The sequence below is a fragment of the Panthera leo genome, chromosome A2, assembly GCF_018350215.1.
Source record: "Panthera leo isolate Ple1 chromosome A2, P.leo_Ple1_pat1.1, whole genome shotgun sequence".
Lineage (NCBI taxonomy): Eukaryota > Metazoa > Chordata > Mammalia > Carnivora > Felidae > Panthera > Panthera leo.
The window spans coordinates 44,804,404-44,829,999 of record NC_056680.1 but is presented as its reverse complement, the minus strand read 5'-3'; the positions used below and the strand labels follow the sequence as shown (position 1 = coordinate 44,829,999).

General features: G+C 37.8%; 1 protein-coding gene across 9 annotated transcripts in view; it reads right to left on the bottom strand.

Moving 5' to 3' along the window:
- CNTN4 (contactin 4) overlaps window positions 1-25,596 on the bottom strand; it is an 893,585-nt gene that overhangs the window by 42,875 nt on the left and 825,114 nt on the right. For all 9 annotated transcript variants that reach the window (XM_042929999.1, XM_042929997.1, XM_042929996.1 and 6 more), the window contains one exon: window positions 24,364-24,491. In XM_042929999.1, the coding sequence (XP_042785933.1) occupies window positions 24,364-24,491 (128 nt within the window). The remainder of the gene's footprint in view (window positions 1-24,363; window positions 24,492-25,596) is intronic.

The window sequence follows — 25,596 nt, the reverse complement described above, 5'->3', positions numbered from 1 at the left end:
AGCTTGCACATAATAAATGTTAGTTGTTAGTAAGAGTCTAGCAGAAACAAAGCTGCTTCCATATTTCATTCCGTGTAAATGTCTAAATCCTTACAGTGCTTGACAACACCTTACCTGATCACAAGTGATGTTTCTGTTGAAAGAAATCCTAAGTAAAGGAATCTCTTTCAGGTATATAGATAGATACCTGCACCATGCCCATCAAAAGTGAAAATTGCTGTCTAGACTCTGGTAGCAAGAGGGTATATATTCTAGGTAGAAAGCCACTCTTATAAACCAAAAAACAGATTCTTACAGGTTAACGAACCGAGCTGCGGAGTTACAACTATCTGGATGCAAATTTTAGCTCTGCCAAGTATTAGCTGACTGATGATGGGGTAGGTCACTTAACTTGTAAATCAGTTAATTTGTTTCTTAGCTTGTGATAGTCCTATTCTGTATGTAATACTCCTGGAACATTTTAAGCATTTGATACAAGCTAGCTATCATCATCACATCATCATTTGAGCTCAACTGTACCTAGGTTCATATGTTGTAACTGCAGGAATTTCAAGAGAGAAACAGCTTCCCCAAACATGCAAAGATTGGAGAAGGGAAAAGCAAAATTTAGTTACAGAAAAATGTCTGTATAAATCTTCAAAGAAATATTGTGGGTCTCTAAGTAATGACAAAATCTGCCTCAAATTTATAAGGAAGCCAAAGAGGAAGTAAAAATGAAAGCTACTAAAAAGGATAGCAGATGCTGAAAACAGTTTGCTGCTAGTGAAAGTATCATAAGGACATTATCATTGTCCATAGACATTTCTTTGCCAGAACAGTGTACAAATACCCAGATAAATAGCACACGTGCTTTCCTGTTCATATGCTAGGGCAACACACTAAGTTTGAAGACGATCCCTGGAATGACATCAAGTCAAGAGATTATCATGCTTGTTGTATCCACATTGCAGGACCTCCATTAACTCTCTGGACATCATCAGACACTGTGAAAAATGCTGAAGACAGGACAATATGACCCTGAGCTGAGAAGATTAATAACCGGTGAATAACTAAACTAGCTCACTGATAGTTTGCTATGCTGATTTCTACAGCTATCTTAATGGATTATTTGAGTAGTTTATGGGGCATAGCCAAAAATATACTTCATTGAGGGACATGAAAGGTCTGAGCAAAGCTTAGGTTAGTGAAATCTTTGGCTTTAAAACATGAAATCTTTTGAAACTGTTGTTTTCCCCTATTGCCTTCTATTTTATAATTCTCCAGAGGCCAGAAATCACACAAGGACTAAGAATTGCTTTTGGGAGCATCAGCACAAATTCCCACAGACACGGTAGGATCGCTTACCTCACAGGGTTACCCTGAGGCATACTGCTTGTAACAGTATGGAGGCAGGGCACCAAACTTCTAGGGGCAATTCATTCTTCAAAAGGAGTCAGTAGAATTTACCAGTAAGTGAGATCTGGATTCCAGTAGAGAAGTGTACTTGCATAATGATAACAAGAGATCTGGAATCCCCATCATGTTAGAGGCTAGGTGTTATACACATTCAAACCCTGTTTCTTTCACAAGCTCAGTCTAAATAATCATCCTCATATAGATAACCTAAGAACAGTGGCAATGGGACGTTAATAAGTCATATAAATTATACAGGTCTTGATTTCATAGGGCCTTCTCTTTTAATGTTATTTAGGCATAAAGAGCCACAAAAAAAAATTACATGCAGGGATAATTTTACCAGAATAAAATAATAAAAAAAACAACAAAAATAATCACTACGATTATGTGTCAGACACTGTGCTAGCTTCTTTCCATAAATTATCTCAGTTCCTCTGCATAATAACTCTATTAGGATTCTGGGAACTCTCTAAAACTTCTTTAAACAGAAGTAAAGGAATGATTATTTTTTAAAGGCTTACGCCCATAAGAGAGAAGAGTTGGGCAGTATAACCACTAAAATTGGGGATGCTGGGAAGAAAGTATGTGGTTAACAGACAGGAAGACTGAATACTGAGCCAGCAGTAGGGAAATGCAAGAAGGAGACTGGCTTATTCTTTAGAATATTCTTCAGAGATTCAGGAATTGGTTGCATCAGGTTCCGCTGGAAGTATAGGACATGGAACACTGGATGAATGTTGTTCAGAATAAATTAAGTCCCCAGATCCTCTCCTTCATTCCATTTAGCCAGGTGACTAACCTCCTTACCTCAGAAGTATACTGATATTTTTCTCTCTGAGGAGATAACAGAGAAAGGTCTCTGGGCCAGACGACACCAGATTCAACAGAGGATTGCAGGGATTTTATAAATACTTATATAGGGAAAGCTGAGATTCCCAACCTACTTCCTCAATATGGCTCCTAGAACAAAGGCAATGACATATCTGTCCTCCAAGAAGATTAAATACTCTTTCTCGAGGAACTGTGATCAATCCAAAAAGAAACACCTAAAAATATTGATTTTGTGTATGTGTGTGTGGGGGGGGGGGGGGGGGAGATTCCCCAAGGAAATGGCTTAGTCATATTCAATGCATAGTTAATAAACTTCACCCACAGGTTCATAGCTTCAAGTTCCTTTTTAGTGCCTCCTTCTTCAATATTAGCCAACAATGAAGAATCACTGATCTGAGGACAGCTTCTAACATAAAAGATCAAGTCTAAAGCAAGTAAAGAAAATCTATCATTAATATTTTAAGATAAATAAGAGATATTGAATTAATGCATTGACAATACTACAGATAAGGAACATTCAGAGACTAAAAGAGAGTTCTTAGAAATTCGAGGCATGATAATTGAGAGGTAGAGATTAACTTGTGTAAGACTAATCACCCATAGGCTGGCCTCTGGAAAAAGAGGAGGCTTTATGCCCTGCCCCAGGGAAACTAGCTAGCTAAGGCCCAGGGTTTAAGGCAATCAATTCTATTCAACCCTAACACTTGTCCCCCAGCCTCCCCATCATGCCAGGTAAAGGGGTAGTATCTCCCCCACTATAAACACTGACATGATGTTTCTGCCACTTGCTCACATGCTAGCAGCCACAGATTTGGTTTCTAGTTTGCAGATCATGTTAAGAGAGAGGCTGTGCTTCCATAATCCTGCAGCTTGAACCTCTATAGCCCAAGGTTCAACACCCACTTTTGTCATCTGACAGTTGCCTTTTAGATCTCTGTGGGTTGCTCCAGAATGCCTGGACAATGGGGCATCTTGTATTCCTACTGCTGCTTATTGTCTCCACGAATTTCTTCCTGGAAATGCTGCTTCAGCAGGTACACTGTATGTGCAGCCTTGTCATTTGCCTTTGCCTGCCTGGCAATGACTGAGATGAAAGTAACTGGAAAAGAAAACTAAGGAAAGTTCTATAATATAGAGCAAAAACACAAAGACATGAAACACAGGAAGGATAAAAGAGAAAATTATAGAACCACTCAATATAAAGAAGACAGGTAAATAAAAGTAAAGAAATAAAATTTCAACAAATACAACTCTGGATTTCCCAGAACAGAAGCACATATGTTTCCAAATTAAATAGGCTTATTCAGTATCAATCAGAGAAGAGGAAATTGGATCAGACATAATGAATTAGACACAATTAGACATAATCACAATATTATGACATTTCAGAACAATGCTGATGAATAGTCTATACATGTCTAGAGAGAGAGACAGAGAAAAACAAAAACAAAAATAGGTCATATGCAAAGGAATAGAAATTAGAATTATTTCAGACTTTTAATAGCAATGCTGGACTTTGTAAAACAGTGGATCAATACCCTCAGAATTCAGAAGAAAAATTATTTCTAGCCAGAAATTCTATTCCCAGCCAAACTATCATCAAGTGTGAGAGTAAAAGAAAGAAACTTATAGAGAAGTACAGTGCTTTTCAGGAAACCACTGCAGGATATGCTTCAAAAAATGAATGAATAAATAAGACTTAGGTAATAAAGAATCCAAAATAAGAAAGATTTGAGAGGAATTCCCAAGAAAATGGTGAAGAATCATCTTAGATGGATATTATATAGTATGTGTTTAATCATATTTCTAAAAACTTCTGCATTTGTATCCAAAGTATGGGGTTTGAATTGGTAACATGTACATAGAAACTTAGTAAACAAACAGAAAGATAGTAGGGAAATAAAAAAGATGCACCAAAAAAGAAAGGAGAAGTAATCCTTACTTCATTGCTTACTTGGAAAAAGCACTGCATAGTCATAATTATGTAATTATGGACTAAAACTTAATCAGAATTGTGATTTGTTTATAATAAGAGGATGGGCGTGTGTGAGTTAAAAACTCATTTTCTATAATAAGTCAAAAGACAATCCCTAAAATTGAAGAATCAAGAAAGATAAACATATTATAAGTAATTTTTGTGTGTGTGTGTGGGCTGAGGAGGGGCAGGAAGCAAGAGAGTGAGAGAGAGAGAGTGAGAGAGAGCATGAGGGAGAGAATCTTAAGCAGGCTCCATGCTCAGTGCAGAGTCTGACACGGACTGTGAGACCATGACCTGAGCTGAAATCAAGAGGCAGATGCCTAACTGAATGAGCCACTCAGGCACCTGGAGAGATAAAGATTTTATATAAAGATAAGACAATCAATACAAAACCAAGAAAAAAAAGAAAAGCCCAACAAGTTGAAAGTGGTTGCCTCTGAGAAAGGGAAAAAAGGGAGTAAGTGCTTATGTTTCTCATGCTAAGTCCTTTAGAACTATTTCATTCTTAATTCCTTGTCTATATACATCTATGCAGGAAAGTTAAAACTGAGAAAACAAACTAAGGTCAGATAGACATTGGTACCCCAATTTCAAAGATGAAGAAACTGAGGCTCAGAAAATTAGCAGCACAGGGGAAGTTTTCACCTGGATCTACGGGTGTTCCTAACTATGACAGGATACCTAGGTACCTCTAGAAGGCAAAAAGCCTATCATTTTGCAGAGTATCTCTATGTGACAGGCCATAAGCTTAGTGTTCTGCATAATGCCACCTCACTTAAGGCTCATAGCAACTCCTAAAAGCGGGCACTGTTCTCATTTTACAAAGGTAGAGTCAGACACTTAGAGAGGAAGTGAAGAAATCAGGATTTGAAGGGAGGTTTCAAAGTCCAAGCTAAGGAGCCCCCAGCATTGTGTATTTTAATCCTCTCCAATGTACTGAATGAGTTGGGGAGGGGCTACTGTCAACCTTTACTTACGATTCCTCAAGTTTTCACAATGTAAAACCTGTTTCTTTGGCCTGTTGTTATGAGTCTCAAAAAATTCAACTCTGATTCGTTTACTTTGGAGGATCTGTGCAGGTAAACTTGCAGCCTGACAGATTTCTTGTTCTGTCACCTAATGTTCATTTGGGAGAATGGCAGTTTTCTGCTTGACTCACTCTGTCTCCAGACCGAGATTTCAGTATGAAGCAGTGGCATTTTCCCTAAACTGCCAATGAAAAAGGACCTTAGAGCAGACAGAAAACTGTCTGAACTTGATTTAGATTATGCAAGATTTAGTCCCAAGAATTAACAGCTCTGCTCTCTTGGTAGGAGCTGTTACCTCAAATATGGATCTATGCATCCAATATGCGGTTCAGTAATAAGAGATGGTTAGTTTATAACCTGAAGGGCATTCCTCAGAGAACCCAGAGGGCAGTACACCACAGAAACGCCATCAACTCCAAATGACCCAGTTATTCAACACTAGCATGGTAGGACTTCGGGTGACCATGTGTTCTTGCTTCCCCAGTACAGTCCTGGTTTATGTGTTGTCCTGGCTTATCTATAGCATCCTGTTCACCCTAGTTTGGATGAAAAATTGTATGACAGCCTAGTGATACTTCATCATTTTTGTATGCTGGCACACAATCTATTGTATTCCCTGCTCCTCTCTTACGCCCACGAGAATATATTTGTTACCAAGTCAGTCCTGGGTAATGGAGATGGATAAGGGAGTATCTCACCTCCTTCGTATTCTCTCTTTCTAACAGAATATCATCCAGAAAACAAGCATGCATTTTACTAACCTAATGTATTGTTCTGCATATTGTTTTAAAATAAAGGCAACTTCACTTCCTAGGTGCTTTAAATTAAACCAGGTTATTTGACAAATGACAGCACCCTTTCAGTCAGACATTATAGATAAGCCTAGGCAGAGCCAGGTGACACCTTTTGTGGGCTATTGATTAAAAGGAGCTGATATCCATCTTTCCAAGCACAGAATAATCCTCTGGCATTACAGAAATGATGGCAATCTTACAGAGAAGGTTAATCAGATACATGGGAAATCATATCTGCTCCTTGATAAAGTACAAGTCACTCAGAGATCAATCACAGACCCCAGCTGCCCAAATCACCCTCCCTCAGAAAACAGAATTCAAGGCAGGCAGATACTGGTTTGTCAAAACCTAGTACAAAACAAGACATTCTGCAGGTTTGAACAGTTTCGCCTGCTGAGAGCATTGATTTGTGGGTTTTATAATACATGCACAATGGTAAACAACATAAATATAAGAAGTAGATATAAAGTAATGATTTACCTTGTCGGAAAAGAGAGTGACTAATCTCTCAGACCTCAGTGCTGCTACAGCAACATTGCTGGAGTTTTGGTACATTTTTAGGGAACCAGAGTAGGATACAAAGTTAAGCATTTTCAGTCACTTCTCTTGGATAAATGGGCATGGAGGCAATGGGGAAGGGCAGGCAGTGAAAGGAAGAGAAGCATGATGATATTGAATATCATTTAAAGGTACCTACTCAATGCCAGAGGCATTTACAGAGAGAATGGTGCTTTACAGAGAAAATTCTAATCCTTGCAACACATGGGGCTTTCCATTTTATAGAGGAGGAAATCCAAACTCCTAAAAATTAATTTGCCCCAGATCACAGAGCTGCTCAGAAGGGCTAGAGTTGGTATACGAATCCAAGCTGTAGTACAGCAAAGCCCATACCCCTTTCACTGTGCCCCACTGAGAACCTCTATTTTTCCCTGGCCTGTTAACATTAATTTTCTCAGCTGTTACTCTAAAAATAAAAATTTGCTGAACTCCTTTGGAAGGCAACATGGTACAATAGAAGGAGGCACAGGCTATTTGGTCTTATCTTGGATACATACTACTATAATAATAGTATGAATACAATATGAAAGACAAAAATACACTCATATACACATGTACACACACACATACACACACACAGAAACACACCCTAATTGTGGAGGCATATACATTATGAAAGCCCATTGGCCAAAAAACAAGAAAAATAGAAAACATATAAATACATAAATAAATGAAGCTGATGTACCTTACTTCCTACATAAAAATACTGAGGCTCAGAGAAATTGTGAATTTTGGTCAAGATCACCCAGGCTGAGAAGCCACATAGGCTAAGATGAAGGTTATCTCAGCACAGTTGGAGCAGTACCCTGGCACTAAGGCTTGTCTTGGTCAATGGAACTGGTGAGATTTCTATTATCCAGAGCCCAACACATGGCTTCTTCTCCTTGTGTCTCACAAAGATGGCAGGTAATTAATTCAACCTAGTGACACAGTCAGCAATGCTTGCTACTGCTGTAGAGTCGCTTAGAGAATTTCACAGAAGACTTTCTAGAGGTTTCACACCTTGAATTACCAGTCCATACAATAACAGTACTTAACATTTATACTACACTTACCACATGGACAAATACTGTACCAAGTACTTTAAAGCACCATCTGATTTAATTTTCTAACTAACTAAGAGGGTAAGATAGAAACAGCGTGGCAAAAAGACTTTATTCCTGAAGCCAAATACGCAATGGCATAGATAAGATGTTTATCGAATATGGCAGTTTATAGAATATGGAGCTCTCAATTGGTGGGCTTTGAAGAGTAGCCAGAGAAAGAGAAGGAAATAAAAATTTGAACTCAGATATATACTAATTAATGTAAATACATTCTCTAGTTTAGTTTTCCCCAAAAGCCTATGTAATAGGTTCTGTTATACCCATATTACAAAAGTTTACTTTGAACAGCTTTTAAGTGAATTTCGGATTTGAACCTGGTTTGTTTACCTGCAAAGCCCACAGTATTCCCCCTACAATGTATTAGTAGAGAAGGGAACAAATGGATTATATTGGATGTACCAGAAATCCTCTCTATTCAAATACTATGCTCTTAATATCTGACATGTTGTCACAGGAATTGAGAAGAAGGGTGCCAAGAGTCTATGAGGTTACAGAAGGGAAGACTTATGGTGGCACTGTTGCCTAACAATGTCTTTGGGAGTAGATGGAGGGCTGTTATCACAGTAGATTTGGGATCAGGAGAAGCCCCTAAGTGAGAATCATTAAGATGATGATCCTTAAGAATGTGTCAAGCTCTAGAAATTATGATTCCTGGATCACAGCTGGAAAATTCACTTTATTCCTTCCTTTTCTTTATCTTTCTTCTTTTTATAGTACAAAAAGATCACTACTTATTTTTTTCTTTTTATATTGAGATATAATTCACACAGCAAAAATTCACCCTTTTAAAATATCCAATTTAGTAGGTTTTGCATATTTATTATTTGCACAACCATCACCACTATCTAAGTTCATAATATTCCATGACCTCAAAAAGAAACGTGGTACCATTTATGAGTCAGTCCCAATTCTCTCTTCCATTCATCCCCTGACAACAGCTAATCTACTTGCCATTTCTATGAAGTTGCCTGTGGTAGACATTTCATATAAATGAAATCATACAATTTGTAGCCTTTTGTGTCTGGCTTCCATTGAGCATCATGTTTTCAAGGTTCATTTATGTATCGTTGGGATTTATCAGTTTTTTACTTCTTTTTAAGGATGAATAATAGTCCATTGTATGGAAAGACCACATTTGGTTTATCCATTCATCAGCTAATGGTCATTTGGGTTGATTTCACTTTTGGCTGTTAACAGTAATACTGCTATGAACATTCGTGTACAAGTTTTAAATGCTTTCTGATATATCTATATAGGGCTCAGTTTTAAAGTCAAACTTTTTAAGGGAAATACTGAAAATTGCCCTAAAAATCCCACAGGAAGTTACCACCTTAGAATCAATATGGTATCCAAATGTGCCAGTTTATCTCCAGCTCTTTCTTTGGCTATCAGCCACTTGAAGTGGCTGGCTTGTGTTTGGTGGCCATATTGTAAAATCAACATGTCATCAAACACTAGAATCCCATTCAGTGTGGCAAGATGATCATATTTTAAGAAGTACATGACGAATGTGGTGCACTGAGCCCAGTGTCCTTTCAGATCCTTATCTCATAAGTACTTACGGATCAACTGCTTGGTAAAACTGTCTACACCACTTAAATTGTAATTCTTCTCTTTCCTTCAGGGATCATACACTGAATTCATGTAAAATAAATGCTCATACAATTCAAATCTCCTGCACATGGAAGACATCATTTCATTTCCTTTGGGAGCCTGAGTTACAGTACCTTTGGAAAGATTTTGTTGTTGTTGTTGAGAAAAAAAAAAAAACCCCTGGAATTTAGAGGACTTTCAGGCTTTATTCCAACTAAGTATTACTTTATGAAACCATAGAACTTTAAAACTGCAAGAGGTCTTAACTCTCTCTGTTCAAGGCTCTTCATTTTATAGGTAAGAAAACTGGAGTCTGGAATCATATTTAGTAGTGACACTGCTTAATGTCCCACAGTTGGCTGGTAACAGAGCTGGGACCAGAACCCAGGATGGCAGAAACTCAGCTCACTGTTTTTTCCACTAGACTGCAATCATTCCCATATTCACACAATTCAGAAAAAGTAGGTCATATCTTCTCAAGTTTTATATTATTCACAACCTTTATAACCCAGCATGGTGTTAGTGTTTTATTATTTCTCTCTCTCTCTCTCTCTCTCTCTCTCTCTCTTTGTGCTACAATCACCCCCAGGCGGGCAGGGAGTCTAAAATGTTAGTTAGCTAAGGGAAAGAGCTATTTTGTTTATAATTTATGGTTTTTCCTTTATACACAGAGCTTCTTCCAAACAGACTGGTATACTAATGCTTTCAGCTGAAGGATGGCACCCTGATTTTCTGCAGCTAAAACTTAGCACAAATTTTGTCAAACACACTAGTCAAATCAATTAGAAATATTCATGAAAATAAGAAAATGGGTTTCTGGGTGTTTCATGACCACTATTTAGTACCATTAATCCACATTCTCCTTATTTCTGTGGCAGTTGACAGGAATCCCCAGTCAGCAGAGTCTTTTTAAAGACAGGACTAATTTGTTTCCTGGTGAGAGGTGACAACCTGCCTCAATTTGCTTCAGATTTCTCAAAGATAATGACTTGTGTTTTCTTGTCCCAATTAACCACTGGCTGCTCCTGAGAAGACTGTGTCCATTCAGATAACTGAGTTTCTATTCACCCTGATAATCTCATGGTACAGACGTGGGAGTAAAATGCAGATCCGAAAAAGAATCATGGGCAGAATTACACACAGAAAGATTTGAAACATTCCCTTTTACAATCTTCTTCTCATATCCCCATCATATTCAACTTATATCTACTTAATAAGTTAGTAGTTGAAAATAATCAAAAGAGTGGCCTTTTCCACAGAATGATGAGACCCACTTAATAGCGTTAAGTCAGAAGTTCAAAGAGGGCCTGGCAGTATCATGTGTGATCCAGAGATATAAGACAATAAGGAACAACGAGGGCTGGGGTCGGTTTTGAGAGTACATGCCTCCCCACTCTAAGGGCACCCTGATTCACAGACAAACAAAATAAAACTGTGGTTTCAAGTCAAATTAGCCAACACTTTGTAACCTGTGGCTATAGCTGACATTTGAATACTGCTGATCCTTCCTACCACCCTTCTCTCCTGACCACCCCCCATCTCATCCAATGGTGAGTCTGGGGGTGGGGGAAGAATTCCTGGCTCTGTGCCATTCTTTCTCCTGGAAGTGTGAAATAAACACATATAGTGGGTTCATTCTCCCATTCTATACGTTTCGTAGTGGTGCAAGTCTATCAAACCTGGAATTCAGCATTAGGGAGCCTGCCATTGCTATGTATCTAGCCACATTCCCTTCCATCAGCTCTATCATGATAAAGCTGACATTCAGCTGCCATCTGCCTCAGCACCTTGACTTACCTCTCAGTGGCTTTCAACCTCAGTCAATAGATAAAAGTATTATTTATTGAACTCCCTCAAATTCCAACATATAATAGAAAAAAGATTCCTTTACTGGACTCTGTTTTAGGAACACACTATCCATAATTAGCATAATAATGTTTTCAACCCATACTGCATTGCTGATTATGAATAAATTCAGACTGGGAGAAAAAAATTCAGAGAGATTCTGCAATAAGAACATTAAGTCAACATGATAGAATTCAACCTCGGGGCATGCTTTGCTCAGGGGTAGAAAGACACATAGGGCAGAAATAAGTTTTTAAAACTACAAAATTGCAGAGTGAGAACATTTCAGAGTTGGGAGGTTCATATGGGTCAGTGTTTACAAAGTCATCCAAGTAGGCTGCCGGTACGTTAACATTACTTGAAAATGCCCCTTACAGGCCACTCAGACCACATGCTTCCATCTGATGGCTGCATACTTTCTGCACTGTCTCCCTAGGGCACATGTCCAGTCTGGTAGTGATCATTATCAATAATGGAAAAATCACGAGTTTCATCTTTTGCATGGTGTAAGTATTTGAACTTTTTCCTTTTTATTGAACACAAAAAAAAATATCATTTGTTCTAATGCTTACCACCCATCTATTCTGGTACTGCCTTTTGACGTCACATAGAGTGTGCTAGCTCTTCAAATGTTTGAAAACACTGACCATTCCTCTCATCCACCCTCCACAGGTCTTCTTCTTTGGCCTCACCACTCCCAGTTCCTTTAGCTGTACCTCCTACCATCACCCCAGCTGTCCTCCTCTAGGCTGATTTCAAATTTTTATTGTCAGTCTAGAAATAAAAACATAGTCCTTTCCCAGTATTTTCATCAGTGTTACTGTAGTTTTTCCCCCTCTCTTATTTTGGATACTCTATTAATTATAGATCTAATTTGCCTCAAAACAATGTAGAATATTGCCGACTCAGCAATGATCTTACAGTCAACTAAAACTTTAAACACACAGCATAACCTAAAACTTCTCTCTCTCTTCCTGATTTTGGGAGCCAAGTATAAATCTTTACATTTGCCACTATTAAATTAGGCTTGTTACATTTGGTTCATATGATTATCTTATATGGTAATTTCGAATACTGATTCTGTCATTTTATCTATTCTCTAATAATTCATGTGATCAGGATATGATTGGTAACATCATGTGTCACTGATAAGAAATTTCAGTAGGAGGGGGCTCCTGGGTGGCTCAATCAGTCAAGTGTCTGACTTTGGCTCAGGTCATGATCTCCCGGTTCACGAGTTTAAGCCCCACATCAGGCTCTGTGCTGACAGCTCAGAGACTGGAGCCTGCTTCAGATTCTGTGTCTCTCTCTTGCTTTCCGCCTCTCCCCTGTGTGTATAGTAGGATCTTTTTCCTCCCAAAAGTTTTATTTATTTTGAGAGAGAGAAAGAGATAGAGTAAGTGGGGAGGAGCAGAGAGAGAGAGAGAGAGAAAGAGAGAGAGAGAATTCCAAACAGGCTCTGAGGCGTCTGTACAGAGCCCTACACAGGGTTCAATTCCATGAACTGTGAGATCATAACCTGAGCCAAAATCAAGAGTCTGACACTCAACCCACTGAGCCAACCTGGTACCCATAGCAGGACCTTTTTGTATGAGTATATCTGTTAACAGATTTGCAGACAGATAGATACACAATTGGCCCTTGAACAACATGAGTGAACTGCATGGGTCCATTTACAGATTTTTTTGACACAGTACAATCCAGTAAATGTATTTCCTCTTATTATTTTTTAATAGCATTTTCTTTTTTCTAGATTACTTTATTGTAAGAATACATTATATAATACCTACAACATACAAAATATGTATTAAATGACTGTTTATGTCATTGGTAAGGCTTTCTGTCAAGAGTAGGGTATTAGTAAAAAAAAAAAAAAAACAACAAAACCAGTAAGCTATTAGTAGTTAAGTTTTGGGGGAGTCAAACTTATATTTGGATTTTTGACTGCACAGAAGTTGGTAGCCCTAATCCTTGCATTGTTCAAGGGTCAAATATAGATTTAAACACACACACACACACACACACACACACACACACACACACCCCTAGATGTAATTCTGTAAAAGAATGTAAAAAAATATTTAATTGGATCTCTCGGAATGAGATTAACTTTTTTCTAATATTTCTACAAATAACATGGATTATCACATACTTAAAAAAGTATTTAAAACATCCTATGCTGTGATAACTACTTTTCTTTCTAAATCCTCTTAGAAGATGTAAAATTTCCCATGAAGTTAGGGTCAAGATCATATATGTATAGTTAATGGAATGTGTTTTCTTTCCATTAAAAAGAAAATCAAAATATTTGCCTCTCTATTGCCCACAGTTCCTGAAATATGGCCAAGATTGTTTCAGGGGCCTCCTTTCTGGACATGTTCTCATTTCATCTTTTCACTGGTTTTTCCCTAAACATGCTGGGAACTTTTATGCCTTTGGCTACTAGATAAAATTTTTTTGCCTGATATTACCTTTATATTTCATAACTGGTGAGCTCTTATTCATTTCTTAGTTCCCAGTTCAATTATCACTTTTATCCCCTCAGTGAATCCCCTCTTCATTCCTTCCTTTCTGTTCCTTCTATACTTTCAACAAAGCTCTATCTCTTTGCCTATCAGTATCTACTCTTAGACTGTGAGCTCTTAGGTTTGTAGCCAGGCATTCCCCGGAGAACTTACTAAAAATGGAAATTCCTGGGTTGCACCTTTGGAGATTTTTGTTCATCAGAGCAGGGGAGAGTTCAAGAATGTGCATTTATTTAAAAAAAACCAATAGGCAATTCTGATGCTTGTGGCCTGTTGCCCGTGGTGTCACAGAGGGAGGGTGACAAGTATGTGATTTGTAGCTTTTCACTGTTCTCTCATATTTGGACTGTATCAGATTGTCTTCTCATCAACTATACTGGTCTGTATAATTTAATTTTTCTTTGCCTTACCCATTAAGAAGCACTAGTGCCAACAGCATTGTGACCAGCTATTTTATTTGTGTTGTAGACAAAGCCAACAGAGACAGATATATGTCACAAGACATGTGGGTAAGCCTTATGAAAATAGATACGAAAGAGAAGGCACTTCTGATTAGACCCTGTCGATCTTACTCTTCTTGGAAAAATTGAAGCTTGACTTACATTTATAAGCAGTTCTACTTCTGAAGAGACAGAAGGGGGGAGTTAATATGGCAATAGGTGACATGTTTTCTAGTATGGGAAGCTTTCAAAGTGGATATTGTTAATCCTCATTTAATAACATGTCTTGCACTTTTGCACAGTGATTATCGAACTGCTAGAAGACCATGTAAAAAGCCACTGTTGCTCTAAGTGTTCTGCTTACATTTCTTCTTCCATAGCTAGTAACCTACTTCTGGCTCTTCAAATGGCTGCATAGAAGAGACAACCATTTTAACCTTTTAGAAGTGAATCTTGCTAGAGTAAATCAGAGAGAAATGATGGAAATGTTAATTAACTTGCCTTCATCCTGGTCAGATTCTGTATTTAACCTAAAAGCCTACAGTCTTTTGGGAGGTTTTCTTAGATTTGATTGCCTATGACAGCCAGAGAAATTCAATTATGGTTTGGTGGCGCTACTCCTTTGGGACAGCAAAACCCCCTCCTGCCTCTGGTACAGAAAACAAATGCCAAGAAACGAAGGTGAGAATCACTCATGAATTTTTCTGACACATCTCTTTTCTGGTTCAGGGTTTGTAATAGACCAAACTTTCCTTTTTGGAATTGGGACCAAATGCTGGCTTCCCCCATGGGACCATCTCTAAAATAAAAGGAGATGGATGATTTAACATACACACATACACACACACACACCCTTCTGCTTCTGGGACAGCTTGTCCATATAAAACCAACCAGTCTTCATGACAAACCACAGGAAGTTCTGATATTTAGGAACAGAAGATAAAAGTGTTTGATTTTACTTTCCTTTTAATTTACTACACAATTAGCCATTTAAAATCCATTTCAGCTTTGGAAATTATAAAAAAGAAAACATACCACAGCTGAAAACAAACCACATTGATCTTTAAACATTTTATGAACTGAAAAGCTCAACATAAACCATTTCTTTCCTTCAGCGGGAAACAGCTCTATGGCAAGATATAAGATGACAGATGTAACCTAAAAAGATATGCACAAGAAAGAGACGGACTTTTATTTATGTATTTGAAAAATATATAACTTTAATAATGCTGGGGATGGGTTCAGTAGTGGTAGCAGAGGTAGGCCAGAGATCTATGCTTTTTAATATCAACTTCCTCTCGAGTAAGAATTTTATCACATTAATAGCTAAATCATACTGATTGTAAAAGAGCTGAAATGAGGCAATTAGTACGGCCTATGACAGCCATGAAGAATGAAACATGTGAGGTTTTCAGTGCAAGCCAGATGGATATCTTCAATATTCTTCTTATTATCTGCTTGTGGTAATAAGTTCAATTAAACTGAATCAGAACAACACAAGTCTCTTTGAATTGCCGGAAAAGAAATTAATTATGTGCTTCACATTTAATGAAGCCAAAGAGTCATATTCTGTTTGCCTTTATTGTTTGTTTGTTTTATTTATTTTGATTGCTGAGTATTCATTAGGAACTAAACCATTTATTTCATTCTACAGTAGAGATTTTTCTTTAAAAGACAATTTTGGATTAAAAAGGTTAAATATCATTAGCAATAAGGTTTTTATCTATTCTGTAATATCAGGAGGAGAGATAGAAAGTTGGATCCACTATCTGAATGATTTTGACTGTGATATCTTACCATGCACAAGAATTCTGACCTGGCATTTCTTTTTAATTTGAGATATTATACATAGATGACTAACAAAAACAAATCAGCAGTACTCATATTCCCATTTCTAGAATCAGCAGTCTCTAACATTTTTTACAGCCTTTTCCCCTCTGAATATACATGAAAATTTTACCCAAGTAAAATATTGCCAATATAGCTTAAGTCCTTTCATATATCCTCTCTCCAGATCCCTTCTCTCACAAATACCATGAGTTAATTTTTATCCTGAACATGTATTTTTATGTTTAAATATTATATGGTATGATTTCCTGTTACTAATTTTATATTAAATCATATTACATGCATTATATGAAATAATACCACATGTATTATTCTTTAATTTGTTTGTGTATTTTTCCCTTGTCATTACAAACAATGTAATGAACATCTTTGCAAGTGTACCTCAGAACATGTATAATTTCCTCTAGAGCAGATACCCAGAAATGGAATTCCCAAGCCACGGAGATTGCACTTTTTTTTTTTTTTTTTAAGGTTTATTTATTTATTTTTGAGACAGAGACAGAGCATAAACAGGGGAGGGGCAGAGAGAGAGGGAGACACAGAATCTGAAACAGGCTGCAGGCTCTGGGCGGTCAGCACAGAGCCCAACGCGGGGCTTGAACTCACGGACCGTGAGAACATGACCTGAGCTGAAGTTGGATGCTTAACTAACCAAGCCACCCAGGCGCCCCGAGATTGCACTTTTCAATGTTATCTTCTCTCTACGGTGTCTCTTCTAGTTTACATTCCTACTTATAGTGAGTGTATGAGTACTGTCCACACTCTCATGAACAAAAGGTTTTCTTGATGTTTATCTTTTGCCAATTTCATATGTAAAAAATCCTATCACACTTGTGCTTACATTTGCGTTTTTCTTATTAGCAATCTAGTAAGATTGAAATTTTATTCAAAATCTTGGCCTGCAGTGTGTCTTTTATATCAAAAGCAAGAATGTGAAGCCTGCCTAGGCATAGATGCCTTCCTATGAAAGGGCAGAGTTGGCATAGGAACACAAGAGTTACGGGATTACTTCCTAGGATGAAGAAGACCAAAGATAAAGAAATGATGGCAGGATGCAGTCGGAGTAGACTGTCACGGTATGCAATCTTAATAAAATTAAATCTTAGCATTACAAAACGTGAGAAGATCTTTTACAGAAAGTATTGGGCAAAAGGGGAATCATTCTATCCATGATTAATATTGCTAAAGGCACACTATTTGCTACGTCCATGTGGCCCTCATTAGGGCTCACAGGAATGTCAGGGGAAATATTACACTGTTTCATCAAGGTCTTGGCTTCATGTCTTGGTATAAAGAGTTCCAGGTTATGTCATGCTCTGTGAACACAGGAGGAACAAGAGGCACACTTATCTAACTTTTCTTTAGGATTCTCCTATCTTACTTAACTGTTGCCAACTCCACTGTGGCAGGTCTCCATATCTAACAGGATCTAGTATTGAAATACTCTGGCCATTGTCCTTCCACCAGGGGACCTAACATAATTAGCATTTAGCACTTCTAACAACAAACTTTTCCTACTCTGGGTGCCTTGGGTCAAAATTCGTGTTAATCCTATTAGAAAGACCCTTAATTATTGCCTAGAAATAATTGGTTCCAGTGGAAGACACTTAATTAGGTTGAAATGTATTCTGTTATAAGGGCCCAATGTTAAAAGCTTTTGTTGTGGGTTAGCAGCCAAATGTCATTGCTGGTTACTGATTTCTGATTGATCCCCAGTCAAATATGGATAAAGCCTTGAATAATTTTACATAGAAGATGTGGGCTGTTTCAAACTCATTTTCAAAAAAGGTTCCAAGTGAAAAGACTCTACATTATTGTGTCAGTCATGGTATGCATGGATAGGTTGATATTTCTCAATGTCATACAGTTAAAAACAGATGTATTTTACATGGAATATTGTAGAAATGTTGTAGAAACTCATTGGTGTTGGTAAGAATTTCCTTTCTGTTATATGTATGTGTTTGATAACATCTTTTCTTCTAAATGTAAATAAATTCTTGACGGGTTGGACATTGAACATTCTGGGAATGAAAGCATCAACTAAATGTTCATTAAGCCACAGAAGCGTCTTCCCTTTGCAGGAATGGAAAATGAGAATTTTCTTGTTACAAGTATTTGAGGTCTTTTTTTTTTTAATTTTCTAACATTTATTTCTTTTTGTGAGATAGAGACAGAGCACCAGCCGGGGAGGGGAAGAAAGAGAGGGAGACAGAATCTGAAGCAGGCTTCAGGCTCTAAGCTGTCAGTACAGAGCCCAACCCGGGGCTCGAACCCACAAAGTACGAGATCATGACCTGAGGTAAAACCCGATGCTTACATGACTGAGCCACCCAGGTGCGCCCAAGTATTTGAGGTCTTAGTTAAATTCTACTGAGAATCTTTTTTCTATCAAAGATAGTTAAAGTTCAATTTTTTTTTTATTATGAAAGTAATTCTGTGCACTGACTAGAAAAAAAAATGTAATCTGGAAAACAAAAATAAGTGTTTTTATTTATTTTTAATTTTTAAAAATTATTTTATTTCTTGATCTATTAAGAAATATTTTAAAATTCAGATGAAAACAGGGTAAAAAGTGTATAGAGGGCACCTTAAAAAGAAAAAAAACAAATTATTAGTAAAAGAACAACCTGCAGCCAGAGACATGGGTAAACTAAATGTGAAACAGTTCAAATGATTTAGGCTGGTGACAGTGAAAAGTTCAGGAAGAGATAAGTATCTTGATAAACCCCAGTTGACACATTTTGTGCTTTAGGACTCTCCCTGGCCTAATTGTCTGGTTCCATCAGTGTGAGGCCTTCTCATTCCTTGAGAATCAGATCGAATACATTGTTCTAGTGTCTTCCAAGGGTTTTTTCCTCCTCTCTCTCAATCAATGATCCAATTGCCTCTCTGGATTTTTAACTTATATCCAAGTACTAGGTCAACCCTTTTGATACTGGGGTAAGGTTAAGGTCTTGTGAAAGAACTAACCCCACCAATTTTAGCTTGTAATCAGACTCAAGGGGATGTCAAAATTCCCAGTACTGCATAACCTGGCAAGGCTATACCTCAGACCAAGTATTGAAGATCTGTCTAGGGAAATAAAAAACTCATAAAAGAAAGGATCAGTAAGTTTTTTTTTTTTTTTCCTGGAAAGGGCCAAATAACAAATATTTTAGGTTTTGCTGGCTAAGAGGCAAAATTGAGAAAATTATGTAGGCAGTTATATATTATATGGTTTTCGTCATGATTGTTCAATTCTGCAGTTGTGTAAAAATAACCACAGTCAATATGTAAACAAATGACATGGCTGTCTTCCACTGAAACCTTATTTACAGACTCTGAAATATGAATTTCATAACATTTTCACATGTGTGAAATTGTTATTATTCTTTTGAATTTTTTTCATCCAGTGAAACACGTAGAAACCATTCTTAGCTCCTGGGCTGTACAAAAACAGATAGCTGGCTTTGGCCCATGGGCCATCATTTGCCAACCCCTGAAAATATAGCATATATATCAAGATCAAGTAGGGTGCTTATTAAAAATGTTTTTTTTCTTTATCCCTAAAGACTTAGATTTATTAGTTTAGGGCACTGGAAATCTATATTTCTGCTAAGCATTCTAATGAACTTTCACTTGCGATGCGGCATATGCAAAGTTCTTTGATGTAGGACAGAGCTTCTCAAAGTATAGTCTGGAATCACCAGCTGTAGACTTACTCAAGGTCATTTTGGTTGTGGTTCAGCAAGATAACTATGATAATAACATCCACAGCTTAGAGCCTTGCACTTCATTTTCATGCCTGGAGGTTGTCAATAGGAGCTAGGGTTGCTATAACCATAGTTATCTTGCTGAACTACATTGAAGACAAATACGCTAAGTTGCCCTTCTTTAGAGTGCTACTTAAAAATATCTCTCATATGAAACCTGTACAGCAAAGACACTGTATCATGCGAAATGGCATGCCTTTTACTCTGCTACAGAGATAAAAATGAATTAGTAAGTACAATATTGCATGCAAATGCAGCCTGCCCTCTGTATAGTTTTTAATGATGTCGACAATTGCTAAAGCTCATCTTGGTTGAAAGGTCAAATATTATGCTTTCTGGTAGGATTCAGGGGTCTGACATGAGAACTGTTCTTGTTTAAAATTAAACAGCAAACCAAATCCCAAATATACTATAACTAGCTTAAAAAATAATATCAGTAAAATTTAGAAATTCAGATGATGGGATGATAATCAAGAGCCCCCTGGGCACCTGTCAGAATTCTGCAGTTTGGAAGCCTGCTCATGCATAATCTGAATATTTATCCATTTTATGGTTGCCAGCCAGAGATTTATTTTAAACCTCCTGTACCTGCTGTAGTGGATTTATCCCCTCCTTCTCCCCCACCCGCTTACTTACTGACCCTGTGTTTGACACTATCTCCGGCCTCCCTTGAAAACACAGTGGTGGGGGTGAGGAGAAAGAGAATTGGATTTTAAAAGCATTGTTAATGACAGAATTATTATAAAAAGGTTAGGGAAGATGTGTTCTGATGTCTGACCTTCACGGTGTTTCAATCCTACGTATGAGGAGATCAAAACGAATACAAGCACATTTTAAGGTTAGAGAACACCTTCTCTGATAAATTAGTCCCTTTGTAGACCTCAAAATTGAATTAAAATACAGCGCTCAGTCATATTTCAGGCTAAACTGTTACATTTACATTAAAGGTACAGGGCTGAAGCATTATGATGTGCGATTCAGTACTTGGCACAGTTCACATGGAGTTCAGAATGGTTTTCTCTGCCTTTATCGTGCTTTATGGGGCAGATTTCTAAATTGCATTTCTCGGTTTATGTTAATGTCCTTCACAGCGACCTGGTGGTCTGGATGCCCCTATGCACACACATGTACTTCCCATTAATGCTAATGGGAGTCAGAACCAAGCAACGGGAGATAAATGTTCTCTCAAATACCTTCTGACCTTACCTAAAGTAACAGGATTGCTAACTTCTGTGAACATATGGACCAGATAAAACTCATATTTCTTTTTTTCCCCCTTCTCACCTATAAGAACAATAAAAGAAGCAGAGAACCTCTGCAGAAAAACCGACTGCAATGGATCACCACCAGCCAAGCCCAGAAAGAGTGTGGCTTTTAAACAAACGAACTCCCCCTGGCAGGGAGCCAATGACCCCAGGGCTCATACCTACAGATCTTGGCCTTCCACTTTCACAGGCTACCAGGCTCTTCCTGCCACAGTCTTTTTCGTTCCCCCCTATATCAGGACATTTTAGTTCTTAAGTGTTCCATGTGCCTCAGCAAAACAGGTATTGATCCTGTCATGTGTCCCTCTAAATCCTTTCCTTAAGTCCGCTAAAACTATCCTGTAAAATGCCAATGTACCATCTTTCCCAATCTTCATATCCCATCTTTATGATTTTATGTATTGTCTCATAATAATAACACATACTTAACATTTTTCTTTATACTGGCTCACTTCTTTACTTAAATACATTTTATTTTTTTTTAATTTTTATTTATTTTGAGATAGAGAGAGAGAGCAGGAGCAGGGGAGGGGCAGAGAGAGGAAGAGAGAGAGAATTCCAAGCAGGCTCTGCACTGTCAGCACAGAGCCCTATGCAGGGTTTGAACTCATGTACCGTGAGATCATGATCCGAGCCAAAATCAAGAGTCAGATGCTTAACCGACTGAGCCACCCAGGCATCCCTTTACTTAAACATATTCTAAAAGGAGGTTTGTTTTTTTTTAAATGATTGCCATGAACGGAAAACTAGTATTTTCCTAATACACATTGTAAGAAACAAATTATTGAAAAAAAACAAAAAACAAAAAACAGTGAAAGTATGAAGTCTAAAACTGTCTCTTACACTATACTTGGGGAATCACCATTTGCATTTAAGGAGAAGTCTAGAAATAAAGTATTTAATCTCTTTAAAAAGGTGGATGTTCCTACCTCAGCAACATTTATATCCACCCCAAACATGGGGTGGATATGGCATATTTCATAACTGGTTTATTGGCAAGTTTTGTGCCGTGATTTGGCACAAGACAAGCATCAGAGAACCATCTGGATGGATGGGGATGGAGTGTCCTGGGACTGGTTGTATGGCTGGAATATGAACTCTAATGGGAAATACAGGACACTCCTTTCTGTCCACCATCTTGAAAGCCAAGGAAATCAAGGCTTATCAAACACAGGACATAACTTGTAACCACATATAAAAACATCCCAAAACAGCAATATAGAACAGCAAAAAGTAGTTTCTAGCCTTAGGTGTTTATAATCTTTCACATTCTCAGGCATGTTTTTGATGGCAGGTTCAGCAGTTCTCTTTGCTAATTACTCTAATGGGCTGGTGGTGGCAACTTCAAACATGTTCATTTCAACAAGATTCAGAATATATGTGCAGCCATTTTATTCAAATATAAGCTACAACAACAAAACAACCACTAATATTTCCTGAGTGCCAAACATTATGTTAAGCACTTAACATGGATTATCACAGTCATCAAAACAACTCTAAGAAAGTCGGCACTGCTATTATCCCAACACAGGTTAATTATGTAGTCCAAGGTCACAGAGCTAGTAAGTGAGAAAAATGAGATTCAAAGCCAGATCTCTCTGCCTGTAAGCCCAGTCTCTTAATCACTACCTAAGACTACTGCCTAGTACTCTCTTGTATCTCTATAACTAGCAAATAATCTATAATTAGGTCCCAGCTCTGCCATTAACCAGCTCTGAAACCTTGGGATTCCTCTTGGTCCTAGCTGATCACTGTTTCCTTCTGCAGCTGAGAAAGCCATAAATTAGCAAAGACCTCTAGCTGGAATTTTGATTTACAAATATTATCTAACCTCTTTTTCTCTTTGCCCTGTGAAACCAAGTGCACACATAGTCTATGCCCATGCTATTGCTCTGAGTGATTAATTTACAGACTGAAATAGTGGAGTTAATCTAAATACAGATTTACTTCTGACTCTTGGTCTTCCAGTTTTTCTGTGTACTAGATAAGTATGTTTTGAATAAAAAGCCTTCTCTAAATGGTAGTATCTTTCCAATTTCCAATGACCCCAAAATAGGCAATTAGATAGTTGTTATCTTTCTTCTTCTTTTTTTTTTTTAATGTTTATTTATTTTTCAGACAGAGGGAGACAGAGCATGAACAGGGGAGGGTCAGAGAGAGGGAGACACAGAATCCGAAACAGGCTCCAGGCTCTGAGCTGTCAGCACAGAGCCTGACGCGGGGCTCGAACTCACAGACCGCGAGATCCTGACCTGAGTTGAAGTCGGCCGCTCAACCGACTGAGCCACCCAGGCGCCCCTTATCTTTCTTCTTTAAATTACAATTTAGATAGATAGAGAGATATTTTTATTTTTCTTAGGCTATCTTACTTCACAGAAGGAGCAACAAAGAGGAAGAAGGAAATAATATGATGTGACCCATCTATATCTATTATACAAAAATATCTATTTTATAAAAACATATTATAGAAAAAGAAAACAGAATTAAAAATATTTCCTAGTACAGGTGTCCTGGATTAACACTCCTCTTCCACTACTGGTGACCTTGAGAAAGTCACCAACCTGAGCCTTATCTTCCCCAGTCAGATCATCCATTGCCGAGATCCTTTCAACTCAAAAATTCTATGACTCTATAAGCCATGAAATAATAGAAATGCAAATAAAATGTAAATTAAAATCTCATACTTTGCAATTTAGTACTTTCAGCCCATCCCATCAATCGGGTGATAGAATAGACTCATATCATGTACTGTGCTAAGGGCATAAAGGAATTTGTGTCATATACTACAAAGCACCCAGACTAAGGTTATGTGGAAAATTTTATTTCCTCAAAACCGAGAGGGTTGGCAGGGTGACTAAAAAAGCACAGAGGTGATCAAAGCCCTTTATTGGTATAATAATCCATATCCATATCTCTGAATAACCAGAATAGCTCTTTTAAAAATAGCCAATGTCATTGTTTAAACAATGTTGGCTAAAAATAGTATTTGAGTCATGGGTTTTTAATTTGTTAGCACAGTGTTCCTAGACATGAATTTCAAATCTACAGAGACTTGAAAGAAATTTAATTAAAGGATTGAAGATAACATTAGTTACAATAGTATAATGGATACAATGGCTGTAATTCTCAAAATTGTATTGGATGATGCTGAAATAAGATAGCCTTTCAATCATATTCATTACCAACAGTTCTCTAAGAATCATTAATCATATCATGTTTGGCATGATGTATTAATTTAGCAACACAGTAATATCTGTACATGTTAAAATGAATGATGCCACTTCTATAGATAGCAATATTAGAATCTGGCTCCCTAGACCACTCAGCCATCCTGACACCCGAGATGGCAATACTAGAAATGAAAACATGTATATCAGTGTATGTGTTCTCTGGGTTAGTCATTACCTTTTACTACCAAGTTTCCAGTACTGCTAGCAGTTCCAAAATGGTTAGTGGCTACACAGGTATAACTTCCAGCATCTGACTTAGTCACATTGACAATTCTGAGGCTTCCATCTTCAGAAATGGTAATTCTGAAATTAAAACAAACCAAAAATGGTAAGTTTAACTCATATGACTAACTGAAAATTATTTCCGTCATCTTTCAAACTCTAACTCATGGCTATATCACTTGATAGCCTCATCTTTATTTAGGGTATTTATCTATAGACACATAAATATAATTAGGATATATGACTTATTTAGCACTTTTAACACTTATCTTGGTAAAATGATCCCAACATTCTGTTGGAATAAATTAGAAACATTAGATAGGTTGTAACCATTCTCTGTCTTCGGCATCTCTAACCACATTATGCATAGGGAAGGCTTATTGTAGATCACCATTAGTCTTTATTTATTTATTTTTTTAAGTTTTGAGACACAGAGACAGTGTGACTTGGGAAAGGGCAGAGAGAAAGGGAGACAGAGAATCCCAAGCAGGCTCCATGCTGTTAGCACAGAGCCCGATGCGGGCTTCAACCTACAAAACCATAAGATCATGACCTGAGCTGAAATCAAGAGTCGGACGCTTAACCAACTGAGCCACCCAGGCACCCTTCATGTTAGTCTTTAAACAGCTGAGGTATAAGAAAAAAAATCTCTTGATTAGCCACTTCATTTTCATTGAAAATGTTTTCTTCTAAGGGTGCCTGGGTGGCTCAATTGGTTAAGCGTCAGACTCTTGATTTCCGCTCAGGTCATGATCTTGTGGTTTGTGAGACTGAGCCCCACATCAGGCTCTGCACTAGCCCAGAGTCTACTTGGGATTTTTTCTCTCTCTCTCTCTCTCTCTCTCTCTCTCTCTCTCCCTCTCCCTCTCCCTCTCCCTCTCCCTCTCTCTCCCCTCTCCTGCTAGCATGCGTGCATGCACACTCTCTCTCAAACTTAAGGGGCACCTGGGGTAGCTCAGTGGGTTAAGTGTCTGACTTCAGCTCGGGTCATGCTCTCACAGCTTGTGGTTTTGAGCCCTGTGTCAGGCTCTGGGCTGACAGCTCAGAGCCTGGAGCCTGCTTCAGATTCTGTGTCTCCCTCTCTCTCTCTGGCCCTCCCCTACTCATGCTCTGTCTCCTCTGCTTCAAAAATAAATAAACATCAAATTAATTAATTAATTAATTAACTTAAAAAATATTTTCTTCT